Consider the following 24061-nt stretch of genomic DNA (forward strand, 5'->3'; position numbering starts at 1 on the left):
CAGGGCCGGGGAGGAGGAGGGAAAAGGAGAGAGAAAAAAAAAAAAAATAGAAACCCAACCCCAGACCATAGATGTAGAACGGAGCCGGGCGGGGCTCAGCTCCCTCTAGAGGCGCCACGACCCGAGCGTGGGAAAGGGGCTGAGGGGCTGCGCGTCGCGGCTCGAGAGCGTGGGATGCTCGGGGGGTGTCCGAGGGATCGAGGTCCCCCGGGCCGCGCGACACAGGGGACACTCTGCTCTGCAGAGCCTGCATGGGCGAAAGGAGAGCAACGCACCTCTGCACCCCAATTCTGCGTGTCCCTGAGAGCCGCCCTGCCTCTTTATGGGGCGTCCTGAGCTGCTTCGGTCTGGGAAGGCTGCAGCTTTTGAGCGCGGTTGGTTTCCTCTCTGCCAGGCATCCCCGGGAGGGCAAAGTGCCCTCGTGGAGTCACTGGACCATTTCCAGTGGGGAACATCCCCATGGAGCCGCCAGGTAAAGAAGGGTTGGCGGCGGTGGTGATTCACAGAGTGATTGAGGAGATCAGAAATCCACCTAGATTGGGGAAAAACCCGGGCGGCCGGAGGAGGAGAGGGTGTGATTCATGCTGGAGGACGAGATAGCTCAGCAGGGCTGGCGTTGGCTCGGCACCAAGCTGCCCCAGCTGCCCTCCTCCCTGATGCTGCCGGAGCCTTTGCTGGCAAATGCCAGAGAAGAAGTTTGGGGCCTCTATGAACGCTTGACTGCTTGTGATCAATTCAGCTGTCTGCCCCATGCCCTGGGACGGCGTGTCCTGTGGGATGCTCGGGAAGCTGAGCTGGAAGATTGGTTGAATCCCGGATGTGTCTGGCCAGGCTTTGCTGGCAGAACGACAGCAGAGGGCTCAGCCCTGGCTCCAGGGGTGTCCTGGACAACAGAGGAGGGCTGTGAAGGGCAAAACAGTGGATGCTTGCAGTGATGAAGGGGTAGGGGACAGGACAGCTCCTTTGTGTCCACAGCAAAGAGAGGGCTGAGCTCAGGCTGTGGGATGCAGGAACTGCCACATGTCTGCCAATGGCTGCTGGAGAGTGTTCAAGAGAAGGCCCATAATGGGAAGAAGAGGGGAACTGGGTGGAAAGCTCCAGCCCTTGGATAGCAATGGCAAATGTGACTTAGAGAAATGGTGGTGGTAAGCATTTGGGAGACCCTACACATGGCTGTGCTGCTGCAGGGACATCCTGGTTTGTATTGCTGTGTTTTTAAGATCTTGAGGCAATGAGGATGAAATTCCAATGCAGCTTTGCAGTTGTGGATATGGATATGAAACATTCCCAGCCTCTCCCAGCAGCCCCTGTTGTTGGTGTGGGTGCAGAGCTGTAGAACAGCAGCCCCAGAAGGGAGCCCCTGGTGTCAGGATTCACTGGCATTTTAGGAAGTGGTTTCACCACTTGTTTGATGTAGTCTAACCCCGTGCTGATGCTGGTAAGGGGCTGAGCCAGCTGTGCACTCCCAGCCTCCTCCTACAAGAGCAAAGAGCTGCTTCCATGGCACAAAGATGCTTTTTTTGTAGCAAGGAGGGGTGCAGCCTGTGCTTTGGGAACAGTGTCCTGTGCTGCCTGCCCAGGCAATGAGAGGGAAGGAAGCAGGAGGATGCAGCTGGGGGGTGAGAACAGGCAGCAGCGCTTTCAACATGTCACAATGACATGGCAGTTTTAGATGAGTTTTTTGGGGGAGAAAAAGCCATTCTTGCAGCCAGCAGCTTATGGGCTATAGCCAAGCAGACACTGACTGAGCCAGCCAGGAGAAGCTCCAAGTGCAGAAGCAAAAATGAGCTGCTACCAGTTTGTCTCCAAGTGATGCACCATATCCACGAGAGCAGCTCTGTGCCAGCAGCACTGCAGCAGCAGCACGGCTCTGCTGGGCACAGGGACATGGTAGGGATGCCATGCCCTGCCTCGGATGGCAGCTCCAGGAAAACACCCATCAGAACCACATCCTGCTGCCCCACAGGCGGGCTGGACAAGGTGAGATGGGCAGTTGGGTTTGCTGCAATTTGCTGCCATCATTGTCATGGATGTGTGGCACTGCGATGGCAAACACAGCTGCTGCTTTCAAAGCCTTTCACCCTGCTGCTGCCTGCAGGAGTGTTGCAGCTTTTTGGTGTTGGCCATGGAGCCGGAGGGTGTGTGAGCCTTTCGTGAGCCTTCCTCCCAGCTCCATGAGCAGTGCAAGCATTCGGCGTTAGGCCAAACCACAGCAGAGCTGAGGATGCTGCAGAGATGAGTGGCTGTGGGTTGAGGGGAGCCCTCCCTTTCAGGCCTCCTCCTCGCTCTTAGTGTGCAGGTTTCACCCCACTGGGTGGAAGAGCCCTGGCCCTGCTCAGCTCTGTGCTCTGAGCCGTTGGGGACCGTTGAGTTTGAACCTATTTTGAGCCGTTGGGCCACTGGCTGCCCTGCAGCCCCACTCACAGCACCAATGGATGCCCCTCGGGCTGCCCGGCCCTCCAACCATCCCTCCCTGCTCCAGTTTTTCAGAAGCCTCCTTGGGTACCCGCGGAGCTCGCTGGGGGCACAGGAGCCCAGAGCAGAGCAGCAGGAGCAGGGTGCTGCTGTAGGGCCCCGCAGCTGGCAGGCGGAGCGGGTTGAAAGCACCCATGGGGGGATCCAGGAGCACTGCGAGGATGAGGAGGGGGACAGCATGGAGCTGCTGCTGGGGGAGCTGCGGGAGGTCAGCCTGCAGGGATCGCTGGGCAGCAGCACCAGCAGGAGCTGCCTGACCACCAGCACCAGTGATGTGGAAGTGGCAGTGGAGGGCGATGGGATGGAGGCTACTGGTGGCACCGTGGCCCTGCAGAGCGATGGGGCGGCCGGCGAGGAGAGAGGGGCTGCAGATGAAGCCGTCGTTGGCCGAGCTCTGGTGATGTAAGAGTGGGGGAATGGCATGGGGTTACACTCATTTCAGTGGTACTCTGCAGAGGGCTGCCTGTTTGGGTACTATGAACAGCCAGCAGCACATTTCACCTGGCAGCATTGAAATGAGTCCAGCATTCCCAGTAAACCTGTGCAGCATTTTGGCTGACCCCAGCAGGCAGGTGTTCCCTGGAGCTCCCCAGGTTGCTCCATGCAGACTGTGGCATTGAGCAGCAACCTGTGCAGCACCAAGGAACCTGTGCTGCAGCCCTTTGCAGTCCTTGGCCTCTCCAGGCTGCTGACAAGGAACGCAGTCGGATTCCGGGTCACAGACATCAGTGTTGCTCCTGTCTTCCTTTAATTGTCCCTAATTGCTTTGCCTCCAGGGATGAGTTCCTTCAAGGTTTGGGTGCTGCTGATGAAGACATCTGCTCTGCAAGCCCTGAGCCGATGTTTTCAATGGATCTTGACACTGAATGGGAGAAAGGGCATCTCCTGAAAGGTGAGAGGCTCAGAGAAAGAGAAGACTGCCTTCTCCCTCACCCTTGGCTGCTGGGATTGCTCAGGCAATGGTACCTTCCTCCTGCCTGTGTGCTGCTTCCAGGGGTCTGAGCCTTGGGGCGGCTGGCTGAATGCTGGCATTGAGGCTGTGTGTCAGAGAACATCAGCCAGGGGAGTCAGCTCACTGGGGTGGTACCCAAAGGCCATGGCAGAGAGAATAGAGCATCCTTCACATCCAGCAATAGGAGGGATGGGGCACTGCAGACTGTTTCCCACCAGTCCCAAAGCCAGGTGTGCCTGGCTGCTCTCACATCACCAGAGGACCTGGCCCTGTGTCCTCTGTCAGATGTTTGCTTGCTGTGCCACAGACAGCACAAAGGAAGGGAGGTGGCAGCCCTGGGGAGTCACTGCTTTCTTTGGATTTGTTTCAAACAGCAAAGCAGGGTGCAGGATCCCCAAAAGCAGAGCTGTCCCTGTGGAACAGGTTCATCAGTGTGAACAGACACCAGTGGACTTTGCGTAAGGTTGGTGAGAAGACAGTGTGGGGCTAAGGGAAGGACTGCTGTGCAATGCCCTCAGGTCTGAGAAAAGGTGTAGGGATGGATCGGTGTAGGGGATGCTAACGATGATCACTGGCATTGCCAAGGCATTGATGCATCAGAGGTGGGGGCTTTCAGGGTTGTTTCTGAGGTTCTCTACTCTTATATCCTTCCTGGCTGAGCAAGCAATGATCTCAGGGCTGTGATGGGCAATACATGGAGGGGTGTTGGGTATTTGCTGAGAAGAGATGGATGGGTGGGAAGTAAGGACAGTGGCAAAAGCCCGCCTTTGGGATTCCCTTCTTGGTCTTACAGACCCTACTGTGACCATGGCTTTTTAACTGGGGCAGTGGTCAGCCAGCAGCTCTGGAGAAAGCTGCATGTGCAAAATTAGCTTGATGTCTGCCAATCCCATTGCAATAGCTCCTGGGCTTCCCTGACAGATCGAGCCAAAGTAAAGCAAGAGATGACCCACAGAGTGGATCCTCGTGTGAAATGGGGTCTGAGCAGGGATGCTAATGATTACCCCTAAAATCTGCACAAGAACAGGAGCAAGCCCAGAGGAGGCCATAGCAGGAGGAGGATGGGTGTCTGCAATTCAGACAAAACCTGGGCAAGTTTGCAGCAGAGCAATGAAGCTGCAGCAGAGCAGAGCCTCCAGCTGCTCTGCCAGGGCTCTGCGAGATGCTGAGAAAGCAGCAGGACCTGGTAGAGCTGCAGGAAGGAGCCGGGGAGGTGGGAGGGTTCGTGGTTTAATGCAGCTGGAGGATGGGTGTGGGGTGTGAGCAGCACACCGTGTGGATATCAGGCCCCCTCTCTGCTAGCGGGTGCAGTGCACTAAATCAGCTCCTGGAGAAACGGTCGATATTTTGTTCCAGACAGCAGAGATGGACTCTGGGACAGTGTTTTAACAGCAGTTTTGAGGAGCTGCCTCAGCCTGTTAGTAAGTTTTTAAAGCAGATCAACAACCAGTGTAACTGTACCCCACCTCTGCCTGGGAAAACCGAGGGGATGAGAATTAAGGGAGCAGTTATGGGAGTCCAGAGACCACAGTCCTGCTGGCCTTTGCCATTCACTCGCTGTGTGAGCAGACCCAGCCTCTGCCCTGCCTGCCTCAGCTTCCCATCCAGACCAGAAGACATCCACTGCATTGCACAACGCACTTCTGAGACCTATGGATGGCAAGCTGGGTTGGTGGCAGAGGGCAGACGTAGCATTGTTTTGTCAAGATCAGCCTCTGGAAATAGCATTACATCAGAATCCAATTGCACGGAGACGTTTTGCCCACTCTAACGTCTTTTTTATTTAATCCTTCTGCTGCAGGCTCGTGCCTCGAGGAGTTCGATGGAGCTGGAAAGCGAGGAGCAGCCGCTTCTGCGGGCAAATGAGAGCAGCACCACGAGCCCCGAGCTCCCCGTCCTGCCCGCAGAACCGGTGTACAGGTGGGCTCCTCCCACTGCGATGGGAGCATCCCCTCCGCCGGGGCCGCGTCGGTCCGTCCCGTCTGAGTCTGCCGGTCCTCAGAGCCGTGCAGAGGGATCCCCTCGCAGCACCAGGTGGCACTCTCGGACTTCAAACCGAGCCGGGCCAACGCAGCCGAACGCCGCAGACGCGCGTGGGAGCGTGCGGGGCAGCGCCGGGTCTCCACGCCCGGCTGGGGGGCAGCGGGGATGGAAGGATGGGAACAGCAACCCCCAGAGCAGCGGGATATGGAGCCGCGATGCTCATGCAGCACACAGCCGATGTGCTGACATCGGGTCTGGCACAGCTGGGCTGGCTCTGCACTCTGGATGAAGAGAATTGGAGGATTCAGGCAAAGCACTTGTCATGTGCACCAGATTTATCCAGTTGTTTGTTTTTTTCTACAAAGAACCCAGCAGATCCAGGCCTTGTTCTTATAGCAGCTATTGGAGGGGTTGGGTGCTCATCAAACAGCTGGGTCCAGAGAACCTGGCATATGCCAACTTGTCTTCTTCAGGAGTTGGAAGGGCTGTCAAGCTGTCATTTGTTTAGGAGAAAACAACTGAAAAATACACCTTGTTTTGCACACCTCCTGGTGTATAAATATGGGAAGGGCAGTTCTGCATGTCCCTACTAGAGGGCTGATGGTGGGGTGTGCAGGCTGAGCATCATCACCTCGGACCCCTGCCTATGGGGAGTGAAACCCAAACCGTTCTCCTCCTCACCTTTGTCCCCAGTGCAGAACTGTTGCTCCCAGAACATTCCCTCCATATTTTCCCTGTAGATCCAGAATATTTCAGTACACAGAGTTGCCATCCTTTCCCATACTGTGGTCTGCTGTCTTTTTTCTAATCTCCCAGGAAAGCCAACCCATCACCTCCTGAGTGGGAGGGCTGTGCAGGCACAGTGGCCGCCTCTTTGACACATTTCTTTCTTCTGCCAAGGTTTTCCAAAAGCAGAGCAGCCGCTGGTGGCTTTGGGAGAAGCCAGGCAGAGCTGGGAGCAAACAGAGCAGGAATGCCTGGAGAAGGCTGAGGTCAGTCTGGAAGGGAAAAACACGATTGGTGCACTGACGTGGGAACTGGGAGCCACTGTGGTGCTCTGTGCTCATTGCTGGTTGTCACCTGGTCAGAGAGGGTCAGGGCTGTGTGCCACCTCCTCCAACAAGTCAGGGCCAGCGTGCTGAAAGCTGCACAGTGCCAGCAGCACAAATCTGTTTAGATAAAGCTGTTCATTTCTGCAGAAACAGCAGCGCCTTTCAGTGAGGTTTTGTATTAGACGGGCCTGGTTTTAAGGCTGTGCCTCTGAGCAGCCTGGCTCTGCACTCCCTGCCTCAGTTTCCCCTCTCCACAAGGGGTTGCATACCACCTCCTGCTCCTTACAGCCCTGCAGGGACCAATGCCACGTTCCTAAATACCCCTGATACAGAGGCTGAGGAGGGCTCAGGGCAGTACCAGCACTCCAACCTCAGATGCATGTGCTGCTTTTGCTCCCATCACCCAAGTGTTGGTGCCAATGGGACAGGCAGAGAGAGAGAGAGAAAAACGCAGCTTCCTCCACTCTGTCCTGGGCAGCCTCCCCCCCCCCCCCCAAAGCACCGTCCTTGTCCTCAGCAGCCGCAATGGGGGGAGGGGAAATCCCGAATATTGTTGGAGATCCGAGTGTGGAGGCGGGTTCTTTGTCTCACGCCATGCAGGCTGCGAGTTTTATCGAGTTGTTTGCTCTGTTTTTTTCTTTTTTTTTTTTTCCTCTCTTCGCTGCAGTGTGTGGGCAGGCACACGTTTTCAGTGTGTAGGAAGGCACCCGGAGTTTTATGGGGTGCCGGGTTCTCTCTGTCCTTCTCCTATCCCCTGGGAGCTCTGGGGTGTGAGGCTGATCCCAAAGCCCTCAGCAGCTCCAAGGGACTGTCTGCAGACAGATCCCCATCCACAAACACGATCCATGGGCAGGTGAGATGGGGGGATGCCTGGAGGCCTGAGGTCAGCTGGGATGCTTCTGGTGTCTCCAAATGGGGTTGGAGGCTTCAAGAGGCTTGGTTTCATGCTGATGATTGCAGCACAGCTCCAGCACCCCGTGGCTCTCAGTGGGAGATGTTGGAGGTGCCCAGAGCTGCTCAACTGTGTCCTCCCTCTGTCCCCAGATGCAGCACCCGCAGAGGTGGGAGCAGCCCCATGGAGCCACGCCGCCACCGTCCCGCAGGAGACATCAGTGCTTCCCCTCTGCTGCGCCCAACCTGCCCAGGAACCCCGTGCTTCATCTTCCTCCTCTTCTTTCCTTTGTGTTCATCATTCATGTGCACACCGTGTTTCCTTTGTGCTTTCTCCATTTCCTGCTCCTTGGAGAAGGTGCTGCGTGTCTCACCACACTGATGGGGTGGACAAATTTGGTCTGAGTTGGTTTCAATTGAACATTTTGTGTGAATGAGCTCTTCTTGCTTCTCCCTCTGTGTTCTCAAGTTCCCTTATTAAACAGTTCTCTGCTGAATTTGCTTTTCTCCTTTCTTTCTTTCCTCCCACTTTCCAGTTTTTTTCATGTTTTCCACTTTCCTCTCTGTGGTTTTTAAGGTGTTTTGGATTAATTTTTTAATTTGGGGGCTAGAAAAGGCAAAGGAGAGGTGTGATCCTTCGGTGTATGATGGTCCCCTGATTGTTCAAGGTGACAATCTTGTATGCAGTGTTGGAGAGGGGCTGGAGGACCCCGACCCTGTAGAGGAGAAGACCCTCTGCTCTTCATCTTTTGTTTGAGTACATGGGAGAAACCATGCGAGCAGGGCAGGAGGAGCTGCTGGCAGCCCGGCTCCTGCTAATCTGGGAATTGTATGCCAGGAAGCACACACCCAGCTGACCTGCCCCAGACAAAGCCTGCCGTGTCCGCACCGGCTCTCCAGGCGCTCCCTGCGCGCCTTGGGGTTATTTCACAGTTATCCCAGCATGGGTTCCTCCCCAGACTTCCACCTGCGTTGGCTGCAGGTTGGGGCACATTGCTCCCGGCATGGCTCACACGCTCTCCTTCTGCAAAGTGGGGCTGTGCCATCTAAACTCTCCTGGCCGACCTGAAATAACAGTGATGAGAAGGGGATCCCCTCCCTGTTCGTCTTGCAGGTGTTCACTTTGGACCCTTATGATGGCAAATCCCCCAGGCCATTGTTACTTTCTCTGGGTTGAGTGGAGCTATTGCATCGATAGAAACGTCCCACATCACCTCTCTGGGTAGCAGAACTCTGCATCCTTGATGTGTCCTTAGAAACCTTCATCTCCAAATAAACTTCTGCGGGATTTCCTGTAGAAAAGCACTATATAAAATGTGGATATTCTTAGCGGTGCCCCTCTGCCAGGTCGTGTGTCACACACCAGCACCGGGCGAGCAGATGCCAGGAGGAAGGGTTTGCCTCTGCTGAGTCACTTGTGTTACACACACCGCTCTGGGAAGCAGCTGCTGTCATATGCTAAACGAGGGCTGCCAGAGCTGACCAAGTCATTTCCACAGCATTCGAGCATCCCTGGGTAGCGCAGCCCTCATCCCTGTGCCGTTCCCACAGTGTGGGTGGGGATTGGAGGGGTCTGCATGGAGCCACGCTTGGCACTGCATGCGGTGGGTGTTGGGAGTGGGCAGGGTGTGTTCTGCTCTCCTCTATGAGAGCAGAGCTGGGCCCACCGCCACGGTGAGCAGCTGCACGCTCACGTGATGCTCCCACATCCTGCACAATGTATTTCAAGAGGTGCTGTTTACTAACACCAACACGGTGCTAGAGCAAGTGCTGCAACCTGCACGGCGTGGAGGAGCTTCTGCAAGCCTCGCTGCTTTCCTCACACTGATGGGAGCTGCTGCAACGCCACGGTTCTATCGCTGCTGCAGACATGGATGTGCCATGGGAGCACTCCGGCACTCCATCCAATCTCCTGCTCCTTCCCGTGTGTTGTGCAGTCCTGCTGTGAGCTGCGTGCTCTCACTGCTTATTCCCCAGCCCTGCTCTGCTTTGCACGGGATGCTGCACCAACACGAGGTGAATTAGACGGCCCTGTGCCCGAAATAACTTTCCGTCTGAGGTTTCCAGGTCTCACAAAGCTGTTGTAAAGTTGAGCTACGAACAAGAGATGTGCAGATATTCCAACGATATGAGCCAACATAATAGGATATTTTCAATGAAATATTCATCTGGATCCTCAGCCTGAGGAAGGAATGGAGCTCTGCTGGCAGCTGTGGACTCACACTAATTTATTTTTTATTACGACCCATTTGTATGATGATGGCTGCTGAGAGGTTCTAGAGATCGCCTCCAGCCTAAGATCCCATTATTTCAGGTGCTCTAAAATCACAGAGCAAGTAGACATTCTGTGCCCCAAATCTGAAACCACTAAGGATGTAGCCTGGTATTTTTCAAAAACAAAGCTGCTCCAGCATGCACAGAGCTTCCTCTGCACGGGGCATCTGCTGAGCTCTTTCCTCCCTGTTCAGATGAGCCTTAAAAGTCTCCTCTCAACCACTGGAATTGCTGTGAAAGCAATTGTCATTTAAGCAACAAAGAGGGCTCAGAGCCCTGGCCCAGACGGGAGAAATGTTGGAGAAACAAAGAGCCCATTTTCGAGGACATCGTCCATCTTGTGCGTCGGATGAGAGAAGTGATTCAAGCCCTGGGGTGAGCACCCGTGGGCAGGAATTTCTCATGGGCTGAGTCCTCCCCTCCCTCCTCCGGGACGGAGCAATGCCCACTTTTATATGCAGATATAATTGCTGCTTTACACGCAGACTTGAATCTCTTTGCAAATGTAGGATGTGGGGGCATCTATCCCTGCTTGCCCCAACCACAGCACTCCCATAGGGACACAGTGGCTTTGTGCAATGGGACACACGAACTGGGGATGTCCCAGTATGGAAAGCTGAGCTGGAGATGCTCCTGACTGGGATAAGGAACAAGAAGTGGCCCCATCAGAGGAACCCACGGCTGGGCTGGGCTGGGCCATTCCCTCTCAGAGCATTGGAGCATTTTGCTCATAGAGAGCCGTGATTTTGATCAGAGGAAATGTTCATTACTGGCGAGCCAAACATTTGGTGTTAAAACAAAATGCCAGATGGGAAGTGTTCTTGATCCACAATAAATAACACTCTGCTTCACCAACACAAACACACGTTGCGTTCCAGTTTGAAAGTCCAATGAGGCGATCATGTCCTGCCTCTGGATGGGCTTCCAATGATCCACACGGAGGCAGCTGTGCTGCTGGGACAGCCTGTTTTCAAGCCATCAGCTCCCCAGGCTGATGTGCCCACTGTGTGCCCACTGTGAGCCCCATCGAGGGGCTGACGCTCTCAAAAATCCCAGCCTAGATGCTGCTACGAGCCAGGAAGGCAGGAGCTGCATTGCTGCAGCGTGTGAAATAGCTTTTGGGGCTCTCAGTGCTATATAAAACCCAATATAATGTTACCTATAATTTTTAAAGCCAGTTCCAGTCTTGCAAATAAAGCACCTCTATGGTTCCCTTTTCTTTTCGTTAGCAGCTATAAACTATTGCCAGCTATTCCTCTTCCCTCTCAGCTCGCCACTGACTTGCTTTGCAGCCCCGATTGATTCACACGGAGAGGCAGCAAACAGCCTCTCCCATCCCATATCCCACAGCTCAAAGCCTGCGTGTGACTCAGCAGCACTCAGCACAGTGTGACTAACTCTTCCCTTCTGCAAACAGGGGTGGCGGGTCTTTGTTCAGTGCATTCCCTGCTGTTGGTGGAAGTTGCTTCTGGATGCTTTTTGACCCACCCCAGTGTGACGAGATGGATTTGGGAGTGAGCATGGAAACATGTCCAATAGAGCACAATTTCTGTACACCTGAACCTCCCTGCGCTCTTTGCTGAGTGAGCTTTGGGCAGAAAGAAGCTTCTTTGGTCCAGCAACCTCTGGGTGTGGGGAGAGAGAATCCACTCCAAGCCCTCTGATTGCAGCAATGGGTGGGGTGCCTTGAAAGGGGAGTGAGCTGGTGGGGGCATTTTCTATGGGGCTGCTGGGGATGCAGTCAGTTCTTTCCTATGAGAGTGGTGAGGTGCTGGAACAGCTGCTCAGAGAGGCTGTGGATGCCACGTCCATCCCTGGAGGTGTTCAAGGCCAGGTTGGATGGGGCCCTGGGCAGCCTGGGCTGGTATGAAATGGGGGGGTTGGTGGCCCTGCATGTGGCAGGGGGTTGGAGCTTTGTGATCCTTGAGGTCCCTTCCAACCCTGGCCATTCTGTGATTCTGTGATTCTCTGATGTGATCCATGGAGCCTGACTCCAAACAAAGACATCATGGGTCCCAAACTGCGAGCACCCACCCTGCGGGGACTGCTCTTCCCTAAGCAGTTCATGCCCTTGGGATCTGCTGTACTATGGCACATCAGGGTGGGATATGAGTCTGGAAATCTCCCCCACCTCTGTGCAGGTCTGAGAACAGACCCTGAGCTGCAGCCATGGGAACAGCTGGGCTCCTGAGTCAGTGCAAGGTGCTGGTGGGTGCAGCACCACTCTGCACAGCTGCCCTCTGCTCCCAGATTTGCATCCCAACCCTGATGCACTTGGGGATGTGGTCCTGTTGGAACAAAAGCAAAAATGCATTCTACTGCCCAGGATGGTAAGTGGTGTGCTGGACCTCTTGGGGTACCTCTGCACCTCAATTGCTGAGGAATTTCTGCTGCCCAGGATGAGTTAACTCTGACTGCATGCCGCGCTTGAGGCACAGCAGATCCTTTCTCCTTGTGAATACTTTTGTCTGCTGTCCCTCTGCTGATGAGCGTGGAACTTGTGGGAGACGTGTATGGGATCTCACCCCATTGAGCACCCATGTCCCCATGTGTTGGGATAGAGACACAGCCCCGAGCATCGCCCTCCATCTGGAGCTGTGCCACCAGTGTGGCTGTGTGCACTCACAGCACACTTCCTTCCAGCACTGCAGGGCTGCCTGCGTGCTCCCCTGCTCAGTGTGCCTCACTGTAAGGGAGCAATGTCTGCCTGTCCCCTGTCCCTCGGTGGGATGGAGAAGAGCACAGGGAGGTGGTGGCACAGCTGGGTTCAGCTGGCTCTGGCCCCATGCCTGCTGTAACCCAACCTCTCTATCAGCAACGAAGCATGTGGTTATCTCAGCAAAAGACTGTAATTAGGCTGCTCGGCACCAACTTGTCTCAAAAAGCCAAGCAGGAGGGAAGAACCTCAGATCAGCCATTTTACATGAAACTTCACAGAGGGAAATGGAAGCTGGGGGAGGACAAGCTGTGCCAGGTCTTTCTCTGCTGTGTCCCTCTCCCCTGTGACATCTCAGCGTCCCACAGCAGGGCTGGGTGCTGCAGTGCATCCCAACTGGGCTGTGCATCTCCATCCCTGTCCCAGTGGGGATGGAGCTGCAGTCTGTCCCACCTCTGGTGCTGCAGAAGGGTGGCACTGTGCCTGCAGGGCGCACTTCCCCGCTCCGATAAGACGTTGTTCATTCATTGCTGTGTGCTGACCACGGGCCAGGCAACAGGGCCTGCATGACCTGCTTAGAGGCAGAGGAAATGCTGCTTGGCGTGGTAATCCATCTCCAAAAGAGCTATTGAAAGGGGAGGCTGTGCTACAGCTGCTGCTGGGCTGGAGCAGCTTGCAGTAGATCTCTCTGGGCTTCTCCATTGGATGGCACACACTGGTGTGAGAAAGGAGAGGCAGAAGGGCCGCCCAGCTCGTGCGAGCAGAGCTGAGCTGGTTTCACACATTCCTGGGGTTGCTCTTGAAAATGTGCCTGACGCTGGAACCACATGAGGCCACGGGAAGCGGGGAGGAGAGGTCAGGAGGTAAAGCAGTGCATGCCTTTGGGGATGAGCCTGCAGAGCTGCTAGTGCTGTTCTCACATGGGCATGACTGGAGTGGGCAACAAGTCAGCTGATGTGCAGCAAAAAACTGCTGTGCAACCGTGCAGAAGTTTGCATGGAAGCCACAAAAAGGTGATGAGCACCATGCAGGGCAGTGACCAGCCAGCACTGCAAGGGAGTGTTGTGCAACGCTGTGGGTCTTGGGCAACAAATGGGTCAGAATGGGGAACAAGGAGGAAGGCTCTTGTGTCGCCTGCTCTGTCCCTGCTGCCCTCTGCCCTCCGTGCCCACAGCAAGGGCACAGCCCCAGCCCCTGCTCCACCCACTATTAACCCGTATTTGCTTATTAGGGAAGTTGCAAGCCTGTGCAAACAGTTCATTTGTTCTTGATAAAGTGAAGGCAGAAAAATCGTGCCCATGAGGTGTGGCCGGTGCCGGCGCGCTGCTGCGTGCTTGGGGTCAGGCTGCTGGGGTTCAGCTCAGCCCTGGGTGTCCCCAGTCCCCAATGTCACCATCCCTGCTGCTCTCCAGACAACGGCAGCATTTGTCCCAAACTCGGCCTGGTGTCGCTAATGGCAACTACTAATTGTTCTCTAGCTCCGTACTATATTTAATTCCCCACTATTATTTTTTCCCCTTTTAATCATAAGAAGCCTAAATTTCCCTTGGGGAAGGTTATTGGCTCAGTGGTGGAAATATACCTGCGACTTGCATGGCGCTGTGCCACGAGGGGATTGGCTGTATTTTTAAAACTAAGTACAAAGTGTCTTCAATATCAGCTTGGCTTAACCCTTCCTGGGGAGGCTGGGGGCTGCGGGGGCTCCTTCCCCTCCGCTCAGCTCCTGCTGCTCCCCCTGGGGGAGGAAATGCCCATCTGTGAGCTCAGACGTGGGGAACAGGGGATGGGCAAGGAGCAAAGGTGGGCTGGGAGGTATGGCTCAGTTTTGCCCTACTTTCCGATGGCTTCTCTATTCCTTGCTGGTGAGAACCCAGCGTGCACAGGGTTGTGTGAGGGGCACGGCATGTGCAGTGTGTGGGGTTTGTGAGCATAACCTAAAGCCTTGACACCTTTGAGGATGTGGGCCAAAGTCATGCTGTCTGAGAGCTATTTTGGGGGAGCGCGGCTGCTCCTGTGGGGCTGCTGGGGAGGTACAGATGGGACGGGCGGGAGGGGGCTGGCTTTCATCTGCTCCCATTAATTAAGTCACCCACGGGGGGCTCATCCCAGCCCTGAAGACCTTGGGTTGCCTTTCAGACGGCTGCTGGTGGGGAGGTTTGGGATTTGGGTTTGGGATTTGAGCAGTCAGTGCTGTCCTGCCTGCTCCTGCAGGATGCTGGATCAGGAGGAGCACACAGGGGTGTGGAGGGCACACAGAGCCCAAGCAGCCTCTGCTCTGCATCCATGGGCAGCACTGGGGTCAGAGTGTGTCCAGAGCACACTGACATGGGGGGCAAACCCTCCTCCTAGCCAAAGAGTCCCCCTGTTCCGTATGGCTGCCAGCAAAGCCTTCCCACAATGCACACAAGGGCCCGAGTGTCTCCCTTCCTCCTCCATGAACAAAGGAGGCTACAGTTATTTTTCTCCTCCCGTCGTGCATGCAGCTTCACCCTTGCACTCCCAGCATTGATCTGGGACTCCCAGTGCAAACACTAGCTGGGGACCCAGCAGGGCATGGGGTTTGGGTATCACAACCCATCAGACTCCCCAGCCCCAAAGTGCCCAGCATCCCCATCCCACCCTCAGTGCTGTATCTGCTCCCACAGCCCCTGCCCAGCCAGGAGCTCCAGTTGGGCTCTGGAGGGCTTTTTGGAGGTTTGTGTAGCCAACCCCATCCCGCAGTGCAGCTGCAGTGTTGGGAGCACTCACTGCAGAGCCCGGCAGCCCAGGGCCATCACGGGGAAAGTGTGCAGGAGATGTAGTTGGAGGGGAACCTCTGCCAAAGGAGCATCATGTGGACAGGACAGGGGGGGGCGGGGGAGGAATGTGGCCCCTCAGTTGGAGCGGCTGCCTGCAAAAGGAGCAATTTCAGCATGGGAAAGGAATGTGGTTCCGGCCCCGCCAGGGATGAAGGCTGTGCCTGGGAGAGGGGTGGCTGCTGCGGCACTGACTCACCGGCCGCCTCTCCGCAGCCGCTTCCTCTCCGGGAGGCAGAAACTCCCAGTTTTTATTTATCGCTTGGCCTAAAGTAGGGGGTAAGGAAGGAAACGCTCTTATTTTTAACTCCTCTATCTCCCCGGGACCTGGGCTGTGTGGGGAATGAGGCGGCCACCCAGTGTGTGTGTGCCTGCGAGCATCCCCAAGGCCGGGGCTGTGCCGCTCACCTGGGGCTGTGCTGCGCACAGAGCATCCCACGGGCTGGGAGCTGCCCAGGGACCGAGCTGTGGGGACACAGGAGGTTGGCAGCGTTGTGGCTGTGGCTGCGTGGTGGGGCAGGATGCACCACTAAAATGCTTTCTATTCTCTGTCCTCGGTGGAGTTGGTCGGGGATGTTCGGTCCAGAGCAGGAGATGCAAAGGAGAATGCAAGATGCTGCGACTCGCTGCTCACGTTCTTCTGGACAGGAGAAAGCAGGCCAGGCACACGTTGTGTTCAGCGCAATGGAGCTTTTGGCGTCTCCTAGTGATTTCATTGCTTGGTGCTCAACAAACACGAGCAGCCCTCTGGGAAGGATGAGTGCACCGGGAGCCTGCAGAGGAGGTGCCCAGTGAGGATGTGGTGCTCACGGATGGGTGCACAGCACTGCTGGCTGAGATGCTGTGTGTTGTGCCTTTGATCAGAGCGGCTGATTTGTGCACAAAGTTTTGGTCTCTGATTCCACTGGGGCTTTCTTTGAGCTCCTGTTTTGAAACCTTCATTTGCTTTTAGCAGCGGCGTTTTTTTTTTTCTTATGATCTTCTTTTTTCCCCCTCTGTTGCCCTGAGATAAAGTCTTCTAAATTTGTCCTGTGCTGAAAACGCAGCTAATCCTGATGGACCTGAATTCGCATCTCCCCCAGAGGAATTGCACTAATTTTTTTTCCCCTTTGTTCTGCCAGGGGACCTGTCCGTTTCCTTGTGGAAAAAAAATAAAATCCACTATTTAGGGCAAGGTTTAGGCTCCTGAAACCTGTGTGCTTGTTTGTGAAAAAAAAAAAAAAAAAAAAAAAAAGGAGGACAGGAGAGAAATAAACGAGGAAAATGCATCATGTTGTTTTTTTTCCTTCCCCTTCCGATATTGTTTTTACAGCAGTCAAGTTTTAATTAAAGTGTAGAACTAGGGCAGCTGTGCTGTCCAGAAGATGTTCTGAGGACGTGCTCCTTTTTCACTGGTGTTATACGGGGAGCCCAGAGCCGCTCACCCAGCCTGGTGCAGTTGGTGATGGGCTGCAGGCACCAAGGGGGCTTTGGGGGAGTTTGAGGGGGGAGAGTCCTTCCTGCTTGCAGCTACCGGTGGTGATGAGGGGGGTGAGCATAATCAACGGGGCTGGTAGGTGGGGGTGAAGGGGGAGAGCTCGTGCATTGCACAAGGGGAGGTTTTGTTGATGGTGGAAGGGGGGTGGAGAGGTGGCAGGAGGTGCAGCTGCTCCAGCACGGGGCTGGCTTGCTGGCAGCTGGGCTTCAGGGATTTTCCTGCCACAAGCAGTTGCCTGGGGGAGAAAAATCCAGCCAGAGCTGGCCTGTCCTCTCCTGGGGCTTTCCCCGGCTCTGCCAGTGGTGCGGGATAGCTGTGCTGCATCCGGGGGGAGCGCTGCCCCAAAGGCGGCTGTTGTGCCTTAGGAGCGAGGCTGGGGGGCTGGGGGCCGCGTGTGCTGGTCCTGGGGGGGGAGGGCAGAAATGGGGCTGCGGGGGAGGGGTGGGGTGGTCACAGCAACGGGGCAGGAGGGCACAGGTGGGTCGGGGGGCTGCGGGTGCATCCCAGCTGCACCAGGTGCTTAGTTCGACGGTGGATGCAAGGCGCAACCGCTGCTCCCTTGTGCTTTGCTGCCTTTCTCCGCTTTTGTGCAACATCCCGCGGGCCCCCTTCTCCAAACAGCCCCCCAGCCCGGCCCGGGACGGAGAACCGGAGCCCGTAGCGGGGCTGGGCGGGGGTGAAGGGTGGGGGGAACTCTGCACCCCGGGAGCGGCACCTCGGGGTGAGCGCAGGGTGCTGCGGGCAACGCTCAGAGCGCTTCCGCCTGGCTGCGGAGAGCCCCACGTATCCCCAGCTCGGCGACACGGGGACCGACGGCAGTGGGGTGCCGACCCCCTCCCTCCCCTCCAGGCCCACGCTCCCCTAAGCCGGGAGGCGGGGAGCAGAGGGTGGGGCCTCATTTTGGGTACCAACCCCCCCCCCCCACCTCCGCCGTGCCGCTCCGGTTCTCCTCCCAGGCCAAAAATATTTGCATGCTTTTTCGAGCAGGACTTCCTGATTGCTCTCTATTGGCTGCAGGTAGAAAGCTGAGGGGAGACGGAGGCACGGACAGCCGGACAGATCTCATGCAGCGCTCTTCTTGAGCCTCTTCCTCCCGGTCTCCTCTTCCTCCTCCTCCTCCCTCCGCTGCCCGGCTCCTTTGGCTCGAGTCCTGGCGCGGCACATGTAAAAGTTGAGCGAGAGCGTCCCGCTCCCCTCCGCTGCTCGCAGGGAACGGGCGAGGGGCAGAGAGCGAGATCCGGGCTGGGAGAGCCCCCGGGCACGATCCTGAGCCCCGCTTGCTCCATGGTGCATTCGTGCCCGGGGAGGTGACGTCGGGAAGAAGAGACGCAGTGCCGACTCGAAGGCAACCATGAATGAGATGTCGAGTTTCCTGCACATCGGGGACATCGTCTCCCTGTACGCCGAGGGCTCCGTCAATGGTTTCATCAGCACTTTGGGGTGAGTGAGCCCTGTCCCGGCACTGCGGGTTTGTTTCTGGGGGAAACGGGGAGGGGAAGGCAGAGCCGAGGCTGAACTGGGTGGGAAGAAGGGATTGAAACCCCTTTACAAGTATTGGGTGTGGGGAGGACAGGATATAGAATCCTCTTTGCCTTCGTTGGTTGCTGTTAGGGTGTGATTTGGCCCTGCAGCCCACAGCAGCCGTGGGCAGAAGTTATTTTCCCATCTTTAGAGGGTTAAGGTGGGCTCACACAGCAGGAGGGTCCGTGGGGCTGTGCATAGGGCTGACCGGGATGGTTTGTGGGGATGGCAGCAGGAGGGTTCCCAGCCTGGCCCTGTGTGGCCGCAGGCTGCTGTCCTGGCACCAGGCAGTGATGGCTTTTGCTGCTCACCTCGAGGTCTGCGGGGCTGGGGGGAGCAGGGCACGGGCAGGTCCCGGCTGAGCTGTCTCCTTGCAGCCCCCAGGCACAGTAGAACAGAAAGGGATCTTGCAACCTGACCCCAGGGACCTGTCCCTTGTCCCTGCTGCTTTTGTGTTAAAATAACACTGGGGCAAAACCCCTGGACTGCACATAGCAGGGACCCAAACCTCTCCTGCATCCCTGAGCACCAAGCCTGATGCTGCTTCTAGGACGTGAGTTCTGTGCTAGTACTTGCCCCACAGTACAAGTAGGAGAGGCTGAGATCAGGCAGGAATGCTGACTTGGATGGGATTCCTGGGGCAGGAGCTGCCCGGCTCTATAATCTGTGCTGAATGCACTTGCTCCCACATGCCTGTGTAGAACTGGAGACGTTCATACGTCGCCTACACGTGTACACACACCCACTGTGGGGCACACACAGCCTCTCGGATGATGCCCGTTGGAGCCGTGCCCTGGCCAGCAGCAGGAGGCTGCCCAAAGCTGTGCTGGTGGGCGCAGGCACAAAACCCCATCCGTGCAGCTGTGTACGGTGCTGACGTCGGGTCCTGCATGTGTGGGATGCAGCCGTGTTGTGCTCAGCCCTCAGCCCGGGGTCCCGTTGGGATTGGTCTCTGTGGTGGGGTCTGTGTGCTCGGTGCTCAGCACCTTCCCATGCTGGCGGTGAGATTGGAGGTGGAGGAGCTCCAGCAGAGCCAGCACTGGTTATTAGCCCACGCAGCATGTCCCAATGGCTTGCAAGGAGCCAAAGAAAGAGATGTTCAGATACTTTCGGGCTCCAATCCCTTTGTAGCTCTGGCTCCCTTTTCTGCAGGATGCTTCTCTAGTCCTGCTTACACACATTTGGAAGGCAGGCTGTGCTCCCAGGCCCCATTTGGCTTTTGCTGGGCCCGCTTTTCCCAGGGCTCTGTTTTCTCTGGGTTATTTCCCACCCTCTGTTTTCCTGTTTGCCCCACGACCTGGGAGACCCAACCGCACCTTAAATCACTCCTGCGATAATGGACTGGGTGACTCACTGAGAGTGCTTCTCCCCAACCCTGTTTGGGACCTTATTTGGTTCATTTGCAAGGCAAATAGCTCTGCCAGCCCCAGCTGGGTGCTGCGTGCCTGGCTGAGCATCCTGCCGGAAGGTCTCCCTCCATCTTTCTTCCCCCATGGCAGAGGTTTTGGGCTGGAGGAGTCTGTAATGGGATCTTTATGGGATGATATAAAGTTTCCAGGTGCTCTGTTAGGGCATGCACCCAATGTTATGGTGCTGGGGCTTCCCTGTGCCAGCATCCTGGTGGGGAGGTGAGCTCTTCCCAAGTGCATTTCTATAATCTTTGGAGTTTCCTGGATAATGTAGGTCTAAATGGCACCTAAATACAAACCCAGTGGTGCTTGCAGGTGCTGCTGCAGGATGCACAGGGCTCTGTCTGCGTTTGGGATGCAGCAGTGTTTGGAGCCACTTGCACAAGCTCTTCTTGGATGGATATGGCTGCAAAACACTCGGACTGAAGCAGTGTGTATCTCTGCAGCCCATGCCTTGCATTAAGCCCAGTAAGCCCAGTGTTTTGCTGGTTCTGGTCAGAAGCAGTGAGTGGGAGAGTCTTTTGTCACCAACCCAGGGCGATGCCCTGCAACAGAATGGGACCCAGCCAGCACATGGGGCTACTCACTACATCCCACCATCTGTGGGATCTCACCAGGCTCTTAGCAGCCCCTTTGAGCCATGAGGGTACCTGGGCAGGGGGGGGGGATGTTGGGAGCCAGCAGCCCTGCTGCTCACTGTTAGTGGGATGCTCTGGACAGCAGCAGGGAAGCAGAACCAAGCTGCTTATCAACACTAAGCCTTAAGTTTTGTGAAAGTTGCCTCTTTTCTCCATGCATCCAGGGGGACTTGCTGGAGGGGGTGGGGCAGGCGGAGCCCTGCAGCCCCCCTGGCTGACCTCCACCTCTGCTCCCAGCCCCAGTCACAGTGGGGGCACAAAACACTCCTCCTGCAGCGGGTGTTTGCTCTGAAGGAGGAAAAACATCACACTGCAGGGTGGGGAGCGCTTGTGTGCTCACAGCAAGATGGGGGAACGCCAGCCAAAATACCCAAATGTGCTCAGATGTTGAAGACGGAGCAAACAGGAGGAGGTTATTTGAGAAGCACGGGGCAGGAGCTGATCGAGGTCTCATCCCTTAGTTCAGTGCCCTGGGAGCAACGTGTTCCCTTTGCAGAGCTGGGGGCAGTGGAACAGGCGCATCTGAGCTGCAGGTCTGGGGCATGGGAAGCTGCCCAGGAGGTGCAGGGAGATGTAGGATCCCAGAGTTGGCTCATCTGTCCTCTGAGCTTGCTTTGGGGCAGGGAAGGGGTCTGCAGGGCTGCTCAGGCTTTGCTGCTGCGGGTTGAGAGTGTCTGAGGAAACGACAGCTTTGTGCTCAGAGGAAATCATGGATACCTCCTGGGGGCTTTGTTCTAGGGGAGCAGGAACTTTTGGAACTGGGTCTGGGATGGGGAAGTAGCTGCTGTGGTGGGGTGCTCTGTGGGCATCATCTATACCAAGCAAACCAGTGCCAGGCAGGGAGGAGGGCTGGGAGTTTTCACTTTGGTTCCTGCTCCATTGGTGGATGCAGTGATGCTGTGTGCCCTGGGAAAACCACAGCCAGAGGCGTCCCCATCTCGGCTTGTGTCCCTGCTGGGCCAGCACCCAATGGCAGGAGCCAACCAGGAGCAGTGAGATGTTGCTCAGGGTTGAGCTGCCCTGTCCTTGCCATCCGAGGAGCTCAGGGACTGGCACTGGGGGCTGGCAGAGATGGCAAACCCGCCTGGATGGCAGTTGGCTGTTTAGTATGAAATAACACCTTTGATAGCTGTAATTGCGATTGCAGGTGGATGTACAGGGTGGAGCAGCTGAGGGAAACACAGCTGGTGAAAGGGCAACTGCAGCCACACTGGGTCAGGACATGGGGAGGAGACACTCGCCAAGCCAACAGCAGCATCCTCGCCGTGCTGGGACGGCGGGGGCAAGGCTGCATTTTTGTGGCTCACTTGCTTTATTTTTGCTTCATTTGCCCTGCCAGGGCAGCTGCCCTATGGGCACCGTGCCCATCCCGAGCCTGAGGGGCTGACCCAGCCCTGTGCCCGGTGGCAAGCTCTGCTTTCCTCTTCCTCCTCTCCTCCAGGACAGCCCCAGCTGGCCGCTGTCCCCAGAGGGGTCAGGGGTGTCCAGCGGCCGCGGATTGCAGTGCTGGAAGAGCTGCTTCCCCTGACCTCCGGCAAAGGCTCTGCCTCGTGCTGGCTGGAGGCCAGGGAATCACTTTGTGCTCGGTTTGGAAGCATGCAGAAAGCCCTGCTGGAACTGCTGCAGGGCTTAAAGCTAACCAGATGCTCGCACGCGCTGCGGGCAGCAGCATGCAGGGCTGCAGGATCACACCCCAGGGCGCCTCGAAGCTGCAAAGGTTTGCAGCAGTGCCCTCAGCCTACAATGTCTTCCTCCAGGTGATCAGACGCCGATGGCATTCTCTCATTAGCACCTGGGAAATGAAAGCCAGCAGCCCTACTGTTCTGATAGCACAGGGAGCTCTGCGTGGCGTTGGGGGAAGCACGTCCCAGCCCCAGGTGACTCATGTCCACCGTGTCAGGATCCTTTCTGCTTTCAGCAATTCTTAACTGAATAATGCTAGTCCAGAGTATCACTTAAAGAAAAATAATACTTTGCATTCCTGCAGAGTGTGTAATTGGAGCATTAAAGACACAGAAACTGCTCTGAGGTTATTATCTAATTAAGATTTGCAGCTTGGCAGGTCGCTGTCTGCAGAGCTGTGTGGCACAGTGGTGGCACTGGCTGCAGAAGCTGCAGGTGATGGAGCTGGCACCTGTAGGAGGCTCCTGTGCTGAAAATGGGCTGCGTGGGTCAGATGCTTCCTTGGAGACCTTTAGTCACGGTGGAGAACTTACATATTGAACGTTTTTTTAAAGAGCAAAAATGAAGGCACCCTTCTGCTCCTGTAGAGGGTGGTGGAATTGAATCAGGCACTCACTGAGGTCTGTTACTGCACTACATAGCTCTCATTTGACTCAGGCAATATGTGTGCCAGGCAGCATTGCAGAGTAATAGAAACCAAAAGAGCCTACAGCTGGCATCAGGCTGGGCTGAGGCTTTGCATATCTCCTGCGCAGTGAGATGCATGCGGTGGAGCCCCTGCTCTCCTCCCTGCTGTGGTTTGTCCCCTCTTTACCACCCTTCTTGCTGTCCCAAATACCCACAGGAGCATGGGGACAGTCCCAGCTCCTTCCCAGCTGTTGTGGAAGCACTGGGCCAGCTGGGGAGCCCAGCACCCAACCACAAGTGTGAGCCAAACCCTGCCTAGCAAAACACCCAATGTCCGCTTATCAGAACCTCATGAGTTTCGATTGTCCAAAATCTGGATCTTTTCTCGCAGTTATTAAACTGCTGCTGCCACCAAAAATATTCGAGAGATTGATTTTCTTTCTTTACTTGAAAGTTAAAGTGAATCTCCCACGAACCCCAGGAGCTGCAGCTTCAGCAAACCTCTCTCCTGGCAGCACCACGATGCCCAGTGCTGCAGTACAAGGCCTGGCTGCATTTTGGGGTCCTAATAGAAGGTGCAAGCAGAGGTCCCGCTGTGCTGTGGGCTGTGCACTGGGACATTGGCTGCTGCTCCAGCTCCACTGCCAAGGACACAGCAGCACCAGGGTCCCTGGGGTCCCAATCCATCAGCACTGAGGCCAAATTCCTCTCTGCCGAGTGAAGGAGAGGAATTTTCCCCTCCTCCAGAGAGCAGCTGGAGCTGCAAGTGGGATTTTTCTTGTTGCAAGCCCTCTGCAGCACGACATGCTCAGCTCCAGCTGCACTTTGCTGTGTTTGTAGGCTGCATTGAGTCCCCAGGGCAGTGCAGTGCCACGTGCCCACTGCACCTGTCCTGTCCCCAGCTCTGCATTCCCCCCAGATTGCAGAGTTGCTGCATTCCTGCACCCACTTTCCAGCAGCCCAGACTCAGGTGGGGACACGCTCCTCATTTCCTCGCCCGGGGCACAGCAGGGTTTCTCTCCTTGCCTTACTTCCCAGGGGTTGGCAGAAAGCAGGCGAGCGGGTCCAGCCTGTCCCACCACTGCAGTGTGTTCCTTTGAAAGCCTCAAACTCCTGCAGAACCCGACGCCTGCTGGCCCTCGGGGCTCTGGGGCCAGGCTGAGGGATGCCTGGTGTCTGCCTGGGCTTTGCTGGTCTCAGTGACACTACAGCAATGTCCTGAAGTTGCAGGGATGGTCCTCAGCGTGCAAAGCTGAGCCTGCAGGAGTCTGGGGAAGTGAGGAGGGTGGCAGGGAGGAAGCACAGAGCTCTTTGTGTCTGATGGGTACAGCCAGCACCTCCAATCAGATCATAATAATTTCAGGGGCCGTGCCACCTCCTGCAGCAGTTTACTCCCTGTGCATCCATAGGGTTAGCTCCCAGCTGGGGAAGGAGAACCATTATGTGAAAGCTGAACTCATCACAGATTTCCAGACCGATGGCAGCACGAGGCTGTGGGCAGCATCCCCATCCCTGGCCCAGGCAGCAACCTGCCTGTGCACACTGCCCTCACCCCAAGGCAGATTTGGCTCTGCTGGGCACAGCAGGACCCACTCCTGCAGGGTGAGGGTGTCAGAGCCTCCAGTATG

At 56.2% G+C, this 24061-nt stretch overlaps 2 protein-coding genes across 4 annotated transcripts in view; both read left to right on the forward strand.

Moving 5' to 3' along the window:
• The first annotated feature begins 1 nt into the window (after position 1).
• On the forward strand, positions 2-7850 carry LOC116236929 (uncharacterized). The gene is made up of 6 exons (XM_031605766.2): positions 2-2877; positions 3252-3367; positions 3802-3890; positions 5229-5347; positions 6311-6402; positions 7507-7850. Exons 1-5 carry the CDS (start codon positions 2432-2434, stop codon positions 6399-6401), a joined length of 861 nt encoding a protein of 286 aa, XP_031461626.2. The 5' UTR covers positions 2-2431; the 3' UTR covers position 6402; positions 7507-7850.
• A 9748-nt stretch (positions 7851-17598) lies between these two features.
• ITPR3 (inositol 1,4,5-trisphosphate receptor type 3) overlaps positions 17599-24061 on the forward strand; it is a 39552-nt gene continuing 33089 nt past the window's right edge. The window contains exon 1 of one of the 3 annotated variants that reach the window (XM_090124775.1): positions 17599-17995. In XM_090124775.1, coding sequence (XP_089980901.1) covers positions 17907-17995 — 89 coding nt within the window. In that variant the 5' untranslated portion in view covers positions 17599-17906. The remainder of the gene's footprint in view (positions 17996-24061) is intronic. The other 2 variants (XM_090124774.1, XM_031605762.2) reach the window with 2 other exon arrangements.

The sequence above is a fragment of the Phasianus colchicus genome, chromosome 25 (assembly GCF_987193195.1).
Source record: "Phasianus colchicus chromosome 25, bPhaCol1.hap1.1, whole genome shotgun sequence".
In the NCBI taxonomy this organism is placed as follows: Eukaryota; Metazoa; Chordata; class Aves; order Galliformes; family Phasianidae; genus Phasianus; species Phasianus colchicus.

What these genes read in the sequence shown, in the direction of transcription:
- LOC116236929 (XM_031605766.2), top strand. Translation starts at nt 2,432, where the DNA reads ATGGATGCCCCTCGGGCTGCCCGGCCCTCCAACCATCCCTCCCTGCTC. An exon ending in GTTGGCCGAGCTCTGGTGAT is followed by an intron (nt 2,878 to 3,251) that starts GTAAGAGTGGGG and finishes CTTTGCCTCCAG; the next exon opens with GGATGAGTTCCTTCAAGGTT. An exon ending in GAAAGGGCATCTCCTGAAAG is followed by an intron (nt 3,368 to 3,801) that starts GTGAGAGGCTCA and finishes TGTTTCAAACAG; the next exon opens with CAAAGCAGGGTGCAGGATCC.